Below are 17,534 nucleotides of genomic sequence, written 5' to 3'. Positions count from 1 at the left end.
ACTAACTTCAGGATTTGTCAGAACAAGTTGTGCTATAGTCACCCTCTACTCAATTATGTGTGTTGCTTATTGTAAGGTGACTTCCTTGGATGTCGAGACTGATGTATGTGCAGGTTGATTTCACATTTGTCCGTTGAAGGGGGAAGTTTCCCTGTGCTCCTCTTAAAACTAAGTTGAACACGTGTGAGTACAAGCAGGATTTTGTGACATCACAACCACCAGTTGTGTAAATTGCAGCTTACACAAGTATGATGTGGAAACTTGAAGTCAACTACACATGCACTTGATTTTTCAATTCAATTTAATTTCAAGTATTTTTTTTTCAGTCTATCATGTCAAGTGTATCCATCATGTCTGTCTACTCTCTTTGAAGAGACGTTTTTAGTAGGGGTAGGCTAGTCCAGGCCAGTACTCACTGTGGGATGGCACAGAAATCAGAACCTTGTTCAGTTTTTGCTGTGTTGTGTGGCGCTGTGCAGAGGTTAGATTATGATGTTTGTGGTCAGAAAGAGTATCTAATGTTTTGTGGTTGTGCAGGTAATAAGAGAGGAACTGTGCAATTTTCTATTATCATTATTATTATTATTTCTAAGTAACATTATTAGCAGCTATCAGTACTTTTGTAGCTTGTACCTGAATGTTTGCTCTTTGAGTTTGGTTCCTTAGTACCTGTTCTTACTTTCATCTAACACATTTTGTTAGATGCTGTACCATGTGTCAAACATTATTATGACTGAAAGCTACCAAGCACCACAGTGAGATCATCATAGCATCAGCACTAGCATTATACACAACCTGATATCTATCATGCATTAACCACATCTGTCAACAACAAAGCAGTCATAAACATGAACATGCAGTCAGACTGAGCTGTCGTACCTTAAACCTTATTCTCCCTCCCATAAAAACATTCACGTTATTAAATCCAAAGCTGATCCAGAACTGTGGAGGAATGCTTCTGCACCCCCTGGCTCTGCCACTCTATTTCAATAAAAGCAAAGGAGTTTTTGAAATGATAACATTTGTAAGATGACCAAAGTAAAATGTACTCATAATACTATTAATCCAACTTTGTGGTCAGTGGTGGGTTTTATTTTGTAGTTTTGCAGGAGCTTGTGGTGCCACTGTCTCCCAGAGCAGATGCTGTATGTCCAACATGTGGTTGACTGAAACTTTACAGTTAGCAGAGGCACCCTTCTCTCTTTTTCCTCTCTCTGACATCATGCAATCTCCGTGTCTATCACCTTGTTCAATTTTAGTGCTGTTTTCTTTTTGGAGCAGAATGGATCCAGGCTTGTGTGGCTTGCAAATTTCACACGCTGGATTTTAACTATTACAATTATATATATATATATATATATATATATATATATATATATATATATACACACATACATATACATAAATACACATTTGTTTATTTTATAGAAAAATCCATCATTTTAGTGATACCTGAGGTTAGTCCTGCCAAATAATAATACTCTCGATAGTGGACGTCATCTTAGTCACAACAGTGACCCCTGGTGTGGAGAAATGCCATTACAGCCCAGCTCACAGTAAAACTTTACATAAGCGCCTGATAGTTGTAGACAGTAGCCAATGTGTCTGCATCCATACGTTTTTTTTCTTGATGCATACAATGGATTATCAGATGAAACAACATTTATATATTCCACACTGATCTGAAGTTATTGTACTAAACATTGGTGAGGTCACGTTTGACTAGTCTGCAAATAAGGGGCGTGGTTATGTTAGACAAACTGTACCTTTGCTCATATTTGTGGTACTTTTGCCCTCCCCTTCAGGCAGTCACATGGGCGGTTTCTGTTCTCCCGTGACACTTTCGAACAAATAACGGAGGGACGAGGCGTGCCATGGCTGCTGTGTTGTTATTGGGCAGCACATCTTTCACAGCATCCAACTCTCGGGACAGGGCACCGGCCTGCTGCAGTTATACTTGGCAGTCCGCTGCGCATCTGACCCAGGACATCATCTTCTGCCAAAAACACAGAGCTGAGACACACGCAAGGCGGGCTCAGCGGACCCCAGAGAGAAGGCGTTTTCAAGCAGGAAGTGGGTGAAACTGTCTCGGGGGGAGGTTCGGAGAGGTGAGTTTGACTGTCCTCGCTGTTTCAGGGGGGGATAAGAAACACCACGGGGTGCGTCTCGCTGTAAATATCCTGGATGTTGCTGAGTGACACAGTGCAGGAGCTTCTTAAACCGAGTGCGTTGGTTTATTACAGCCGGGTGAACCGCCGGCGTGTCCACTTCCTGACCTGAACGTGAACCTCAGAACGTAAATAGATATTTACCCAAAATGGCGCATTATTTATCCACGTTTTTTTTTTTACAATTTGCCTCTCAGAAGACGTAAAGTTTTTATGCCGCATTTGCTCCACCCCTATTCTGCGTACATGTGACGGAAAGGTTGATTTATTTTGGTTACCGAGTTGTTTCTAAAATAGGGTCCGGGGACCCGCAGAGGGCCTCTCTTGATAGGTTCAGGCGGTCCGCATCAAGATCAGCAACATCAGCTCAGTGCGTCACTGGCATCATCTAGAAGAGCATCAGCTACATCACAGGAACTGAGCTTGATGAAGTGATATGGGTCACTGCATGTACGAAGTTCTCACACCACCTTCAACTTCCCTGTTTAAACCACTGACAACTCATCCATGGGGTTCACAGTCTGTCTCATCTGATATATTTGACTCAAAACTTGTAAGTTTTGTGCAACTATCCACCAAATGAGTCAGCCAAGTGCTCACTGGAAACAAACTGGGCTGCACCAGCTATTGACATGATTGATAATCTGCTGATTAATTTTTGCACTGATGACTGATTTTTAATTGTGTAAAATGCCTACTGTGATTTTTCTAGACCCTGAGCTTTAAATACTTGTCTTACTAACAGTCTAAAATCCAAACATATCATATAAGGCAAAGAAAAGCAGCAAATCATCACATCTTAGCAGCTGGAACCAGTGAGTGTTTTGAATTTTTGCTTGAAAAATGCAGATGAATTGTCTGCCAATCAATTAGTCATCAAATTGTTTCAGTTCTACTGTTGAAATAGTGTCAAAATTGTAGGTAGAAAAAAAATCGCCAACTGGGTGTTGTCACCATAACAATTAGGTGCTTATGTCTCTTGCATATCCTGTCGTGCTTTGTTGTGTAATACTTCTGTCCTAGTTTAGGTTTGCCATCATGTGATTCCTTTATGTGATCTAATAATTTGCAGAGAGGGCTGTTGTTGAGACAAATGTGACAGCATTTTCAGAGATGAAAACCTTGAGGAAGAAAGGCAAAGGTGGATGCTGGCATCTGAGATAAAGAAAAGAAGAAAGGTCACCAATGCTCAGGCAACCGTGCTGAGATGTCTGCTCTTTGGTTTGAGTTGCGTGTAAAAACAAACAAGCAGCTGTGAATCAGGTGACTCCAAATACCAACCTTAGGTGTGAACATGAGCTTTCATTAATGAGTCGTAAACGTCACTTGCAGCCCTTTCCTGGTGGCGCTTCAGTGCTCGGTCTTCACTGTGTTTTGTAGTAAAAAAAAATCTCTTTCCCTACTATTAAAGGGTGCAAAGATGAGATGTGACTGACTGTGTAAAAAAGTAACAGAACAGGTCAGATGAATTATTCCTCATCGTAGTGTCAGGTGACTGTGTGGCACATAAGTGCTGGTGAACCTGTTGCATTTCATTTTCATACTTGTGTTGAGCCACTGAATCTGACTTGTTTTATCTCATCAAAAAGTCCCAAGCATATTCAGTTTGGCCTTAGATTGTAATATTCGCAGCTCTTCACAACGCTTTAAAGTAAACAATTTATTTATCAGAGGATGGAAGCAATGGAATGACTCACATGCTTCTGTGCACATGACGATTCTCACTGTAAGGAAGCACTGGAAAGGGCAAAAACCATCACTGGTTGCACTGATGTGAGAAAGCAAATGCCTGTATGTGCCTGTGGCTACATTTGTTTTGAGAAATAGAAGAATACATTAAGTAAACAAATGCAGTATACATTATGAGATAAAACTGACATAATATTCTGTCTCACTGTGTCCTTAACATATGGGAAGAGCACACATTTGTCAAAAAAAAAAAAACCTACTTAAAAGTTGATTTATGCAGAGAGTGTCACATCTTCTATCGTCCAGCCTTTCACTTAGCATGTCTGGAAAAGCAGAGTTGTGCATTACACATAAATTGGGAGATGTATTTGCCTGTGGGGCTTAATGGTGGAAATCAATCTGTTTACACACAAAGCAGACGGAAAAAAGAGACCATCATCTCAAAATTCAATGCTTCAACCCAAATTCTGTTATGATATTTCTTTAAGTCTAAAACCTTCCTCACTGATTTCTTTTTCGCAGAACAAGAAGACTGGTCTGAAACTCTCCTCACCAGCCATGTCGAGTGAACGCACACCTCTGATCACCTCTGGGGTGTGCGGTCTGTCTGTGACCGCAGCGGCATGTGGTGCAGCCCCGGACCCCGCCACAGAATCCAGCTCTGAGAATCCCAGTAAAGACCCTCGTAAATTGAACACCTTTTTCGGGGTGATGGTGCCGACCATCCTCTCCATGTTCAGCATTGTGCTGTTTCTGAGAACAGGTGAGCACTGCATGTGTGAAGAGAGATTAGAAAACTATGATCTGCTTTGTGTTGTAGACAGTGGCTGTTTGTATGAATCACTTACAGTATATCTGAGTCATTGTGCCTCAGGGACTAATGCTGCCATGATCTCTCTTCCAGGGTTTGTGGTTGGTCATGCGGGGCTGTTACAGGGTCTTTTAATGGTGATTGTAGCCTACACCATTATATCTCTTACAATACTGTCTATCTGTGCCATTTCTACCAACGGTGCTATACAAGGCGGTGGAGCCTACTGTATCCTTTCAGAACAAACACATTTTCATTTTCTTGAGTGGTACGTGATCTCACCCACAGTTACACTCATCTCAGTTGAAACTCAAACCTTAATAAAATGTGACCAGACATGATCAGTCGGTCTCTGGGTCCAGAGTTTGGAGGAAGTATTGGTTTGATGTTCTTCCTGGCCAAAGTGTTTGCATGTGGGGAGTATGTTCTTGGTCTTGTGGAGGCCATACTTGACGTATTTGGTTCAGATGCTGGTAAGTTTTGGTTATTTTTTCTTTCTTTAACTAAACTATTTCCCCCACACCATTTAGCACACATCCCGATTTTTGAAAGGATTCTCAGTTTTCTGCCTGTTTTTCTCTGTTTTAGAGTCATCTCTGTCAGGGCGGGTACCAGTACTTCCTCAGGGTTACTGGTATACAGTTTTATACTCCTCAGTAGTCCTTCTTCTATGTCTGCTTGTGTGTTTGGTGGGCGCCCACATCTACTCCCGCACCGCCTTCGTCATCCTGCTGGTGGTCACTGTATCCTTGCTTTCCATCTTCATCAGTTCTGTGGCAGTGAAACCTCACGACTTTGTCATCACCCGTAAGGGATCTGGTAACCAGACCCTCCGCTACAACGCCAGCTACACGGGCTTCAGTGCTACCACGCTGAGGAATAACCTGGGCTGTGAGTGTTGAGGTTAAGTGAGGATATGAAAGTCTTTTTACAAGTAAAACCAGATGACACTTATAAATTTAGGAGCATCTATTAAAGGTCTTGCTGTTGTTCCTCATTTTTCTCTCTAGCTGGTTACTCTTTGGACTACAGCACCAACACTGTCATGTCTTTTGCCACCGTGTTTGCCATCATGTTCACCAGCTGCACTGGGATCATGGCCGGAGCCAATATGTCAGGTTAAAGCTTGTTGTCATGATATTACATATATAATTACATCGCATTCCATTATGGCATTGCTGCTTTTACTTTTGAACTATGTGCATGTTATTATTCAGAATAATGATCAGTGTAAGAGCCAACAGATCTTTTACAACCCCACTGTTTACACACATTGCAGTTCAATCTATCATTGTGGTGCATGTACACCCAAAAAAGCAGGCCCTGATGTTTGCTCTGACTCCACATGTCTCTGAAGGGGAGCTGAAGACTCCGAGTGTTTCCATCCCTAAAGGCACCATCGTCGCCGTCTTTTACACTTTCACAGTCTACGTCCTCCTCTTCCTCCTGGTCAGCGCCACCTGTGACAGGTCTGAAATGGCTTGTTATAGTCTTGTCTGATAAATCAACAATCTAGTAAGTAGTTGCAGTTATAAAACAAACTGGTAGCTCTTTGTTTCTTTTTCTTTAGGACCCTGTTGATTCAGGATTATGGGTTCTTCCAGCGCATAAACATCTGGCCCCCGTTCGTCACTATTGGGATATACTGCGCCTCGCTGTCAGCTGCAATGTGCGCTATGATTGGGGCATCACGTATCCTCCATGCTCTCGCTCTGGATCAACTCTTTGGTGAAGTTTGAGGTTTTTACTCACCATATCAGTGCCTTCTTTGTGTACTGAGTCATTTTCTAAGAGACTTTTGTTACCCAAACAGGTCTGCCGTTAGCCCCAGCTGCCATCACATCAAGCTCGGGGAATCCATGGGTGGCAGTGCTGTACACCTGGGGCCTGGCACAGGTGAGCAGAGATTCGGCGGTGTGCAGTCATCTGCTTTCAGAATTATGTGTGCTAACCTGTGGTTTGTTTGTGGTGTGTCTGTGTTTCAGTGTGTAGTGTTTGCAGGCCAGCTCAATGCTGTAGCAAGCTTGGTGACTGTTTTCTACTTGCTTGCCTTCGCTGCTGTTGACCTGGCCTGTTTGGCTCTTGAGTGGGCGTCAGCACCAAATTTCAGGTAATAAGCGATCTATCACTATTAAAGGGAAAAAAATTTAATCAATTGTCTTTACTGACCTCCATCAGTGGCTTGTAGGAATTGCAGTCATATTTTTTAACAGCTTGGGACTCAATCCAACAGTGCAGTCGAATTTTCAGAGTAACATTACAAGTTTGCAGAGCAGAAATTCAACAAAAGCATCTGCTGTATCTAAAATTAAACAATTATACTGTTTCTGCTGAAGAGCCATCTGCTTATTCACAGTACCATCATTTAGTGTGGCCATAAATTCTTGGCCAGGGGGGTAAGAAACAAAAATCTAAATGTACTCGCGTCTTCTTACGAAGTGAGATCTGAAAGCCAGAATAATTAACACCAGTCAACATCATCATATAGATTAACAACCTGTTCAGCCTTGCTTGGATATATTATGCTCATATATTTTAAGGGACAGTAAAAGTAATATTTATTGCTGTTCAATGGCCTCAGTCTTTTTTGTTTCTGTGTGTTTAATAGACCGACCTTCCAGCTCTTCTCCTGGCACACCTGCCTCCTGGGGATTCTCAGCTGTTTAGTCATGATGTTCGTCATTAACCCCGTGTATTCCTCAGGCAGCATCGTCCTGCTGCTACTGCTGCTCCTTTTCCTCCACTACAGATCGCCAACCAGCAGCTGGGGCTACATCAGCCAGGCTCTCATATTCCATCAGGTATCTGCACATACAGCAGACACACACACACACACACACACACACACACACACACAAACAAAATCAGCCCAGTTTGTCAACAATGCTGTTCTCCTCTCTCCGCTGTGGTTTTAGGTGCGAAAGTATCTGTTGATGCTGGATGTGAGGAAAGACCACGTGAAGTTCTGGAGGCCGCAGGTGCTGTTAATGGTGGCCAACCCTCGCTCTTCCTGTCAGCTCATCCTGTTTGTCAACCAACTGAAAAAGGGAGGACTCTATGTGTTGGGCCATGTGCAGCTGGGCGATCTGGGTAATGCTCTGTGGATGCTCTGTGCTGGCCATCTGCAGCAAACTGTATTAAATTATTCTTATCTTGGAATCCCCCCCCCCCTTGAAACCAAGCACTAATTTTTCCTTTAAATACTGCAGACAAAATGAAAAAATTTCCATTGTTTTCATCAAGTTCACTGTCTGAAATTGGGTCTTTATAGCAGGACATTCTGTAGGTTTGGTAGCTAAGTGAAACTCCCCCTTTTGTCACTGAGACTACTTGGCATCATGTGATCATTTTTATCATTCAGTCGGAGGTTGAATGATGAGGATAAGCAGACCACTCTGATTGGCCTACCTAAAGTCGACAGGCACCATCATGGAAAGCTACCTTGCGGGGCTTTTACTTTCCACCTGCTGCTTCTCTTGCATTATTAATAAAAGAGTATGTTCTCTTTGCACCTCTGTGGCATCAGACTTCAGAGTTTAAACCAGCCAACTCTCAATTCAGAAAAATATCTCAGTCCCTGTTTATTTCTCAAAATGACACATATCTTGTAAGAAAAATATATTCAGTTTTTAGGAGAGATGCATCTTTGAGGATTCAGAGAGCAACTTGCTGACATATTCTTTCACTCATTAACCCAACTCAGAGATTGCCTTTCTGCCCCCTGGTGTCCATCAGGAGAAATGCAATGTCGAGAAAAGTCATTTACTTGCATTTTCTTTTCTGCAATACTACTGAACTGTGAGGAGTTGTTTCTGTGACAGAAAGTCCTGTACTGTAGTGTTGTTTATGAATCAAATCCATGCAGTATATGAATTTCTGCCTCTTGTGTGTTTTAGACACCCTGCCGTCAGACCCAGTCCAGCAGCAGTATAACTTCTGGTTGAGCCTAGTTGATAAACTCGGAGTGAAGGCCTTTGTAGATCTGACGCTGTCTCCTTCTGTCAGACAGGGAACACAGCATCTGCTGCGCATTACAGGTTTAGGTAAGCTCTGAATTCTTTTAACCCTCATCATGCCCACATTCAGAACAGATTATCTTTGTACTTTATCTGCACTTGGTGATTCTTGTGCACTCTGCTTTCTGTTTCTCTGTACAAGGTGGCATGAAGCCGAACACGCTGATTCTTGGTTTCTATGACAGCTGCACTCCTGAGGACTTCTTTCTACAAGATACTGCATTCTGTGACTCATCAATAGGTCAAAGTAATGAGGGAGAATATAATTTTGGGGTTGACCTGCCTTCATTACAGGCCCATTTCCCTCCAGTCCGACACGTTGAGAGCCCGCGCTGGCTATCACCAGAGGAGTACGTTGGGATCATTTCTGACGCTATTAAAATGAACAAGAACGTCTGCCTTGGCCGCTATTTCTTCCAGTTAGAGGGAGAGGGTAAAGATAGTAAGGTCGACGGATCAGAGCGCACAATAGATGTGTGGCCTCTTAACCTGCTCCAGCCAGGCAGCCGTGATTACGAAGACGTGTGCAGCCTCTTTCTGCTGCAGATGGCCTGTGTGCTCAACATGTCCAGCAAATGGCGCCATGCAAGAATGAGAATCTTCCTGAATGTGGAGACTGAGTCCAGCGACCAGGGCTGGGTGGTAAACGAAGAGACGTTTCGAGAGTTGCTGAGGAAGCTGCGGATCAGGGCTGCGATAAAGATTGTGCCATGGGACTCTGTGGTGCAGCACCATGCTCAGCCAGACAGGGAGCATTCTGCAGAGCAGCCACAAGCTCTTTCTGAGGGCTTCTTGTCGGCGGTGAACTGTATGTTAGTGGAGAACAGCTCGCAAGCTGCTGTTCGCTTCCTGTATTTACCTCGACCCCCTGCTCATCACAGTCAGGCACAGCAGTACGTAGCTCAGCTAGAGGCGGTGACCAGTGGTTTAGGGCCAACGCTTCTGATTCATGGTGTAACACCGGTCACATACACTGATCTCTGAGCATGTGCAGTCAGGAGTTTTGTTCATGTTATATCATTTGATATTGTATGTGCAGCAAAGTCTCATCTGACTTTGCTGTTTATTTAGGTGAAAGTATAAATTCTAGGATAATTTCTTATTTTCATATACTTGAACTGGCTTGGTGATTTAGCCAAGAAATGGCAGAAACTAGCATCTTTTGGTCATGTTTGTGATATAACCTCTTGTTTGCATTAGCTTAAGGTCTTTAGGTCTGTCTTTTCACATGAGACAGATGAAAATGTGTCAAAGTCTCTTCAGAACAAAAACACAATTTGTTTTGAACATTACGGGTTGTCTAGGACACTGAATATAGAAATGACTGTATATAATTTCAGGGATGAAATTATAAATCTGTGGTGTTTTGTGATACCGATTGACCATGGTAAATATATTATTGGTTCAGTTTCGAAAAAGGATTTTGTATTAATTCATACGAATTCTTCATCTTTTTAAGTCCTTTGTGTTTTTGTTGCTTGCTTTTTCCTTCATTCTAACATTTCTGCTGGTTGTTGGACCAAGTGATCAAAAGGCTTTTTGTTTCTGCACTGAACCGAGTTCTGATATTTGTTCTCCATGCACTTTTGCTGTTACATGTGTATCTCCAGTATTCACAAAGGGAACTGTTGTGTACATTGGAGCTCAGAATAATAGCATTGATTGCTGGTTTATATGCTAACTTAAAAAAAAACATGGGACTTTTGTGCTTCACAATGCAAACTGTCAAAAATACACCAAAAAGGGTTACACATGGTTACTTTTGAGTTACTAAAAAATAATGAAGAGCATGTGAATTCAGTCTCAGTCAGGACCAAGGATGATTTTGACCAAGTCAAGGTTGAAACCAGAGTAAGTTCTCTTATTTTTACTCAGCAAATAATTAACCACATTTACAAAATACAATATGGGTAAAATGAGTAAAATGTTACAGTACTCTTGTCATGTTTTGTTTTACAGCATCCAACACTGCATGGATCTTTAACAAACTGTACATAGAAAGTTGCTGAAAAAGCATCTTGCATGACTTGGCTTTACCTTTTTACCATGTTCCGTCATGAGTTGTGATTAATGGTCACTGAAAGCCTTAAATGACTGACTCTTGTTTACTAATTCACTTGAATGGGAATGTGGTCTCAGACTTTTGGACCCCACTGTACACAGGAGTAAATATAGGTCAAATGTACTGTGTATTGTTATCTTTGCAACTGTTATATTGTATCATTGTAAGAGACTATGTATTTAAAAGATTGCTTAATTGCAAATTGTGTCTGCAGATCTGTCAAGTGTAATAATACTATACAGCAATAGCAACAATAGAGGGACAAACTCTGTTAATGTTTCCCTGCAGATGTTGTGACTCAGTGCTACTTAAAGGTCGAGTGAATAAGGCTTTTGTACATGTTCGCCTCCATAGATAATTAAAACATCATGCAATAATTAAGAATAAACAAATAACAAAACATAACTATATTTATATGCATAGTGTTGCCTTTAACTCTGCTATGATATTATAAATATTTAAGGTATCTGCAGTGGACCTACAATGAAGATAACCTTTTATAATGGTCATATTCAGCTGCAAAAACCAACATTCATGTCATTCATTTAGTGAACTTCAGCTTCTGTGCAGATGATTATTCCTCCTTTTCTCTGAGCTTCTCTTCCCTGCACGCTTGTATTTCATGTTCATTCATCTCTGCGAGGTTTCGTAGTTTTCTGATGAGGAATGATGACATACGAATCCAGTCCGGCATGAGTATTGTGAGAGCCATGTCCTGTGGGATGACAGGAAAGAGAAGGTGAGACATTAAGATATTGCAGCAGCTGACAATATGTAGGTGATCGTAGTCACTCATCTCTCTGACCTGGAGTGCGTGGGATAGACATCCGCTGGTGTAGCTGGAGTGACCCACAGTGTTCAAGGCTTCATGGGCGAACCCTGAAGCACTTTTTACAAAGTAGTTGACGTTCATGTTGTTAGTCATGTTGGTGGACACCATGAAGGGAGCCACACACTGGGGAAACATTAAGTGTTGTTTCATGGGTTGAACTTGCTTTAATATCATGAAGCAAAAACACCAAAGAGGCTGAAAGGCATTAAGTGCAGTGCAGAAAAATCCAAAGTACAGTAAGTCTGATGCAGCCTCACGTGCAATAAATGAAAAAAGAGGAAGATAACATGAGTCAGTGAAAGCAGCAGGGAGCAAAGGTTCATTTTAAAAGCTTCATGTTTGTTCAACTAATAAAAACACACTGTTCAAATTACTCTGGCTATTCTGTCTGTGGAGCGCTGCATACATCCGAACCTCAAATTATTTTCCAACCACATCAAAACTGAAAAAAGGTAGCTGAGTCAGGGCAGATAAAATAATCTGTTAACCCTTATTATGTGGACAATGTATAATTTAACTTCATCACACTTATAGGTGTCAGATTGTCACGCTGTCTCAGTTTTTACCCTCTTAAGTAACTTAAAGGGAACCTCTCTCTCTCCACAATGATGGCACATAAAGTATGTTTACAATTGAACTACATACTGTATTTCTATTAGAACTGGAGCTAACCGATCCCTCATCACCCTGTATCATGTGTTCATCTGTGAATTAGAACTAGAACAATAAATTGGCCAGGCCAATCAGATACATGGTATTAGCTATACATTGGCCACAGAAATTTCACAAAAAAAAATGCCAAAGATATGATTGAGGTCACTTAGAAACTGTCTGCTGGACAAACTTACATAGTTTGTCCAGCAGAGAGCAATGACGAGTTTGTTCTTCAAATGTAAAGTGAAAGAAATCCACCTGGAAATGGAAATGTGGTGTAAATAAATGTAAATCCCAGTCTTATCAAGCCGCTTTTGACCATCATTGAGTACTAAAAGTCGTAAAACAGGTGACAAAACCAGGTAGTACAACAAGAATCTGCATTATTCTTTGTTTTTACAAGATACTAACATTTATTTCTAGAGAATTCTTAAAATAAGTCACTTTGTTTTGGAAATATATTGAAATACTCTCCTGCTTTCAGAAAATAAAACTTTAAAGCCTAATAACAGACAAACTTTACATGATAAGATGGTGATTTTTATACAATAAACCTTTGTAGCCTTGAGTTTTCTTATTTCATAAACAGAGTCTGAATGTAGTTTATTTACAGTTAATTGCATGTCAGTACATGCAGATAATGCTGCATTCAAATAGTGAGTGAGTCCCATAGTTACACGGGCAGAAGAATTAACCCTTGAAATGTGTTGTTCACTGTTAGTCAATGCTTCAAAGTGAAGCTTCTGTACATTGTAAAATCACACAGGGGGTGGTGATACCGTCATAACGGGGCTTATATGTGTTTCACAAAACATATATTGACAAGTTACATTGGATTGAAATTGGCTGACATTTGGCTTTTGCAATTTCAGACAATGAATCACAAATAAGCTCCAATTTGAGCTCATGCTGCATACTTTACCTGAACTGTAATTCCCTTTGACTTGTACTCAGCATGCAGACACTGTGAGAAATATGTAACAAAAATCTGAAATAAAAAAGAAAGTCAAAGTCACAAAAAAGCAGAGCAGTGAGAGAGTGCCATGAAGTTGTGCACTAATGAGGGAATGTGTGCGCATGATCTGGATATGATGTGTTTGAATGAATGTGTGGATGAGAAAGTACCTTGGTGGCAGAATAAAGGGACAACAAAGGCTGTGGACGGATGCCCACTTCAGAGGAGATATTGATGATCAAGCCTTTCCTTCTGCAGAAGGGATGAAAGATAAACTATGAATTCATTCTGTATCCAAGAAAATTTGAATCGAGGGCAACTGGATGGTTGCAAATACTTCTTCGGTACTGTTTACTGGTGAAGAGACCCAGGTATTTAGCCTCTGTGGGGTCATTCTCAAGGCCACTGATGTGACTTGGTTTGTTAGTGCTCCCGTTGCCCCCTTGTTGTAATGACAGTTGTTAGAGTCACTGAGTCACCTGAAGTGTGAATGGTTGTTAAATCTCCTGGGACGGGTTGAAAGGACAGCATTGATGCGTGGTGTCATAAGCCTCTGTTGAGGGATGGTTTCTCTACTTTGACATAGATAGCTTCCTTAACCCCCTCTTAAAATCATCTGTCCTCCGTATCTAATATATGTACATCACTGTTATCAAAAGAGTGTCCATTATCCTTCAGGTGTAGGTAAACCTCTAAGTCTTGGGTAGGGTTAGGGGTTAGTGCCTGAGGAGTTGGCCCTCCTGTGTTGAGCCATGTGTTTGTTTAGTAGTTGTTTGGTTTCACCGGTGTAAAGGTCGGTGCATACCTCTTTGCTTTGGGCTGCAGACACTCTTGTGTTCCAGTGGTTGGTGAGAGTCCAAGAGTATGTACTGGTCTGTGTGGGTGGGTTTCCTGTATACTCCAATGTAAAGGCTCCTGTCCTCTTCAAGGTGTACAGCATAGTCCAAACAAGGCAGGCTGTTCGCGTGCGAACTTCATGTTTCTGTTGACTAAGTTGATATGTTCTGCGAAGCCTTGCATTTCTGGGTTTTAATTTTGACCCATGTGGTTGAACCAGCGGCTTGGTGCGGGCATTGTCTTTCAGTTTCCACCGCTTCCATTGTTGGTGTACATGTAAACAATGAGGTTACATCATAGGTCACTATGCTTTCATCTGGGTCCAGTTTCAATCCTAAAACCTTGTTTACAAAGTCCATGGAATGCTAGGATGGTAGCTATATACTTGGCAATGTTATAAGTTACTGAGTTGATGCTACTGATGATGGGCCACACATATCTAAACCAATGGCTTCACTTTACAACGACCAGGAGCACTAATGAACCATGTGACATCACTGGCCTTGATAACAACCCTAAACAGGCTAAAAACCTGTCAGTCAGAACCGAAGAAGCCTCTTGGATGAGAGCTTTGAAACATCTTCGGGTATTTACAGCCAAGTCCAGTTGCCCTCGATTCAACTTTTCTTTAATAACCATGACCTAGATAAGTGAGAATCTTCACAAACAAATTCATGCTGTACTCTCATTATTTCACGCCCACTGTAAATCTCTGAATATTTGTGACAATACCTTTCAATCATGCCTGGAAGAACAAGTCTGGTCATCTGATTGAAGATAATATAAATCATCATAAATCTTTTTTTATACAGCAAAAACCAAAACTGTGTTCAGATACAGTGGAAACAGTGAATACTGATGCCTGAAGACGAAAAACACACATAAACACATAGTCACACAGTAAATACTCACATACTTTGTATATCTTACCTGAGGGACAGACAGCATGTTACAGTTGATAACCTGAGTGATTTTCTGGTCAGAATATGAGCACAAGGGAAACTGTATGTGAATGACAGGTAAAAATAAATCCTCCAGTGTATTGTCTACAGAAAATTACTTTTATAACGTCAAACTTACCTGTTCAGCATCTGGTATTTCCAGGAAATAGGCAAAATGATCAGAATAGGTCATTCCTACATTGTTGACTGTGTGGGTTACAAAGACACAAACAAGAAACTTTGTTCATCTTACTTATTCAACATGATGTGCTACAGATGGATCAATCATTAAAGGAATAGTTCCTCATTTTGTGAAATACGTGTTACTATCTAATTGAAAGTTAGAGGAGAAGATTTATAGCACTTTCACATCTGTATGATAAATATGGAGCTAAGCAAATAGTCTGTTAGCTTAGCTTAGCCCAAACACTGCAACCAGAATGAAGCAACTTGCCTGGCTCTGTCCAAAAGTGACAATGTCCTGCCTACCTAAAGTTCACTAATTAACATATTAGATCTTGTTTAATCCAGCCATTACAAAGGTTAAAAAATGACGCATTGTGATTTTATGGGAGGTTACATGTGGGCCTATTTTTTAGCCATGCTTTCCCAATATCTCTACTGGTTGCCTGGCAACCTAGAGACTCGAGCAAACTACTGTGCTCAGCGCAGAAATAGTCTTCCACACAACCCCTCATGAACTTTACAGGAGCTGGTAGGTAGATTTTGTTGCCTTCAGATGGAGCCAGGCTAGCTGTTTCACCCTGCTTCCAGTCTTTGTGCTAAGCTAATCTAAGTGGATGCAGGCGGCAGCTTCATATATAGACAACAGAGTGGTATCACTCTTCTCATCTAGCTCTCAGCAAGCAAATAAATAGGCGTATTTATTGCTTGCAAAAGACTGACACTCTGACCTATGAGGCTATCAGTTGTTTTTATCTAATATTTCTCATTTCATTGGGCATCTAGATAATTTCCTTTTTGCTTGTCCTCTGCTCTATAATTAGTTTTCCTGTTACCCAGAATTCCAATCTCCAGGCCCTGTAGTTCCTTGGCTATAGCAGGGTAGATGCTATTGCTTTCTGTGAAGTCTGCTTGGATGATGCGAGTCTTTCGTCCATAACGATCCTCTAAAGGAGAGAAACAATGTTTTAGATGATTTCTGCTTTGGAGTTGCACATGGAAAGACAAATGTGTTTTCAGTGACGAGGAAACAGCAGCAGAACCTTACCTATCTCTTTGGCAACCATTTGAAGCTTATCATCAGATCTGCTTATCAAAATGACATCTAGGCCTCTCTGCGCCAACTAGAAGGAGGCATGCAGACAAACAGGTTTTGTCACTCTTAACCAACAACCAACTCTACACTGGTGAAAACTGAAACACTTGATCTAAAACAACTTAACAAATATCAGCCAACTATCCTCAGCTCCAAACTTGACATTTGATTCAAAAAATGGAATTGTTGTAAATGGAAGCTGGAGACTCACCTCACTGGCATAAGCTTTACCTATGCCAGATGTGGCACCAGTGACAACTGCACAACGAAGAAAGCACAGAAATGTTAATGTTAATTTTAGATTTATCAAAACATGTATATTTCTTTTAAAACATTTGTAGAGCTTTTGATACAGGGATCACAAGCTGACACACAGCTTTTAAATCTTTGCTGCCAATGAGAGTCAAATGTTCCATTAAAAAGGAATGTGAATGTCTTATCAAGTCGCCAATCAAACAGGCTTCATAGATGGAGTCTGGTGTTTGCTGCCGCAGATGAAAGCTTGTGTTCAAAGAGAATCCAGATATACCTGCACTTGGTTATTAACTTAACCACAGGTTTTTAATTAGATCTACATTGTCTATGGCAATGGTATGTGTTTCACACACATGCATGCGCATACACACACACACACACACACACACACACACACACACACACGCACAGGCTAAAAGACACTGTTAACATTTTGTTTTGTTCTGAAAGCAACCTGTAATATAACATTACATATATTGTCATTGACTTTACCTGCCCATTGTCCATATGTCCTTAAATCCTCTTGCCAAAGCTCTGACAACACAAACTCTCTTAGTCCACACCAACATCTCCAGGCCAGTTTCAGTAGGTGGAAAACAACCATGAATCCACCAATGATGGTTAGGACTTCAGTGAATGACATTGTGCAGCAGGGCTCCTGACTGAACTAGATTCCCATGTAGCTCAATGGGCAAAATTTGGTGCTGAATCCTTAATTAATATTATAAGGGATGACAACGTTTTTATGTACTGTGTTACACAGTGCTCCTCCCACACTGCTCCACCCCTCACTGTGTGGCACGAGGATGAGCTTGACAGACAAGCAACACCCCTAGAAACACACAATGCACCTGCACCTTGCAAACTCCCTGTAGACTGAACTGAAGGAACTGTTTAAACTATTAAAATAAAATTAAAAAACTATTGAATAATTAAACCTAATTTCTTGTTAAAATAATTTTCAAAAAGAGTCACCTCAAGTGAACTTAGTGCCTCTACACACGTGTGATCTTGAGGATCATCTGGATCATCTGG

General features: G+C 41.1%; 2 protein-coding genes across 3 annotated transcripts; one reads left to right on the top strand and one right to left on the bottom strand.

The window, feature by feature from the left end:
- Positions 1–1,868: 1,868 nt before the first annotated feature.
- slc12a9 (solute carrier family 12 member 9) lies at positions 1,869–9,685 on the top strand. The gene is made up of 14 exons (XM_022762443.1): positions 1,869–2,108; positions 4,380–4,620; positions 4,762–4,896; positions 5,004–5,141; positions 5,257–5,559; positions 5,679–5,786; positions 6,026–6,137; positions 6,239–6,396; positions 6,482–6,564; positions 6,654–6,778; positions 7,277–7,469; positions 7,584–7,758; positions 8,565–8,711; positions 8,827–9,685. Exons 2-14 carry the CDS (start codon positions 4,416–4,418, stop codon positions 9,666–9,668), a joined length of 2,724 nt encoding a protein of 907 aa, XP_022618164.1. The 5' UTR covers positions 1,869–2,108; positions 4,380–4,415; the 3' UTR covers positions 9,669–9,685.
- LOC111234380 (very-long-chain 3-oxoacyl-CoA reductase-like) lies at positions 9,682–17,232 on the bottom strand. Of its 2 annotated transcripts, XM_022762445.1 has the most exons (11): positions 16,992–17,223; positions 16,456–16,502; positions 16,197–16,272; positions 15,985–16,095; positions 15,105–15,172; positions 14,955–14,999; positions 14,757–14,791; positions 13,358–13,439; positions 13,155–13,220; positions 11,552–11,701; positions 9,687–11,461 (listed from the first exon to the last, which is right to left on the bottom strand). In XM_022762445.1, exons 1-11 carry the CDS (start codon positions 17,140–17,142, stop codon positions 11,321–11,323), a joined length of 972 nt encoding a protein of 323 aa, XP_022618166.1. In that variant the 5' UTR covers positions 17,143–17,223; the 3' UTR covers positions 9,687–11,320. The 2 variants fall into 2 exon arrangements, with proteins under 2 accessions (XP_022618165.1, XP_022618166.1); XM_022762444.1 differs by having other exon boundaries at positions 9,682–11,701; positions 16,992–17,232.
- Positions 17,233–17,534: the final 302 nt, after the last annotated feature.

Source organism: Seriola dumerili, unplaced genomic scaffold (genome assembly GCF_002260705.1).
Source record: "Seriola dumerili isolate Sdu_G_001 unplaced genomic scaffold, Sdu_1.0 BDQW01000449.1, whole genome shotgun sequence".
Taxonomy (NCBI): Eukaryota; Metazoa; Chordata; class Actinopteri; order Carangiformes; family Carangidae; genus Seriola; species Seriola dumerili.
This window is presented reverse-complemented; position numbering and strand designations above follow the sequence as displayed.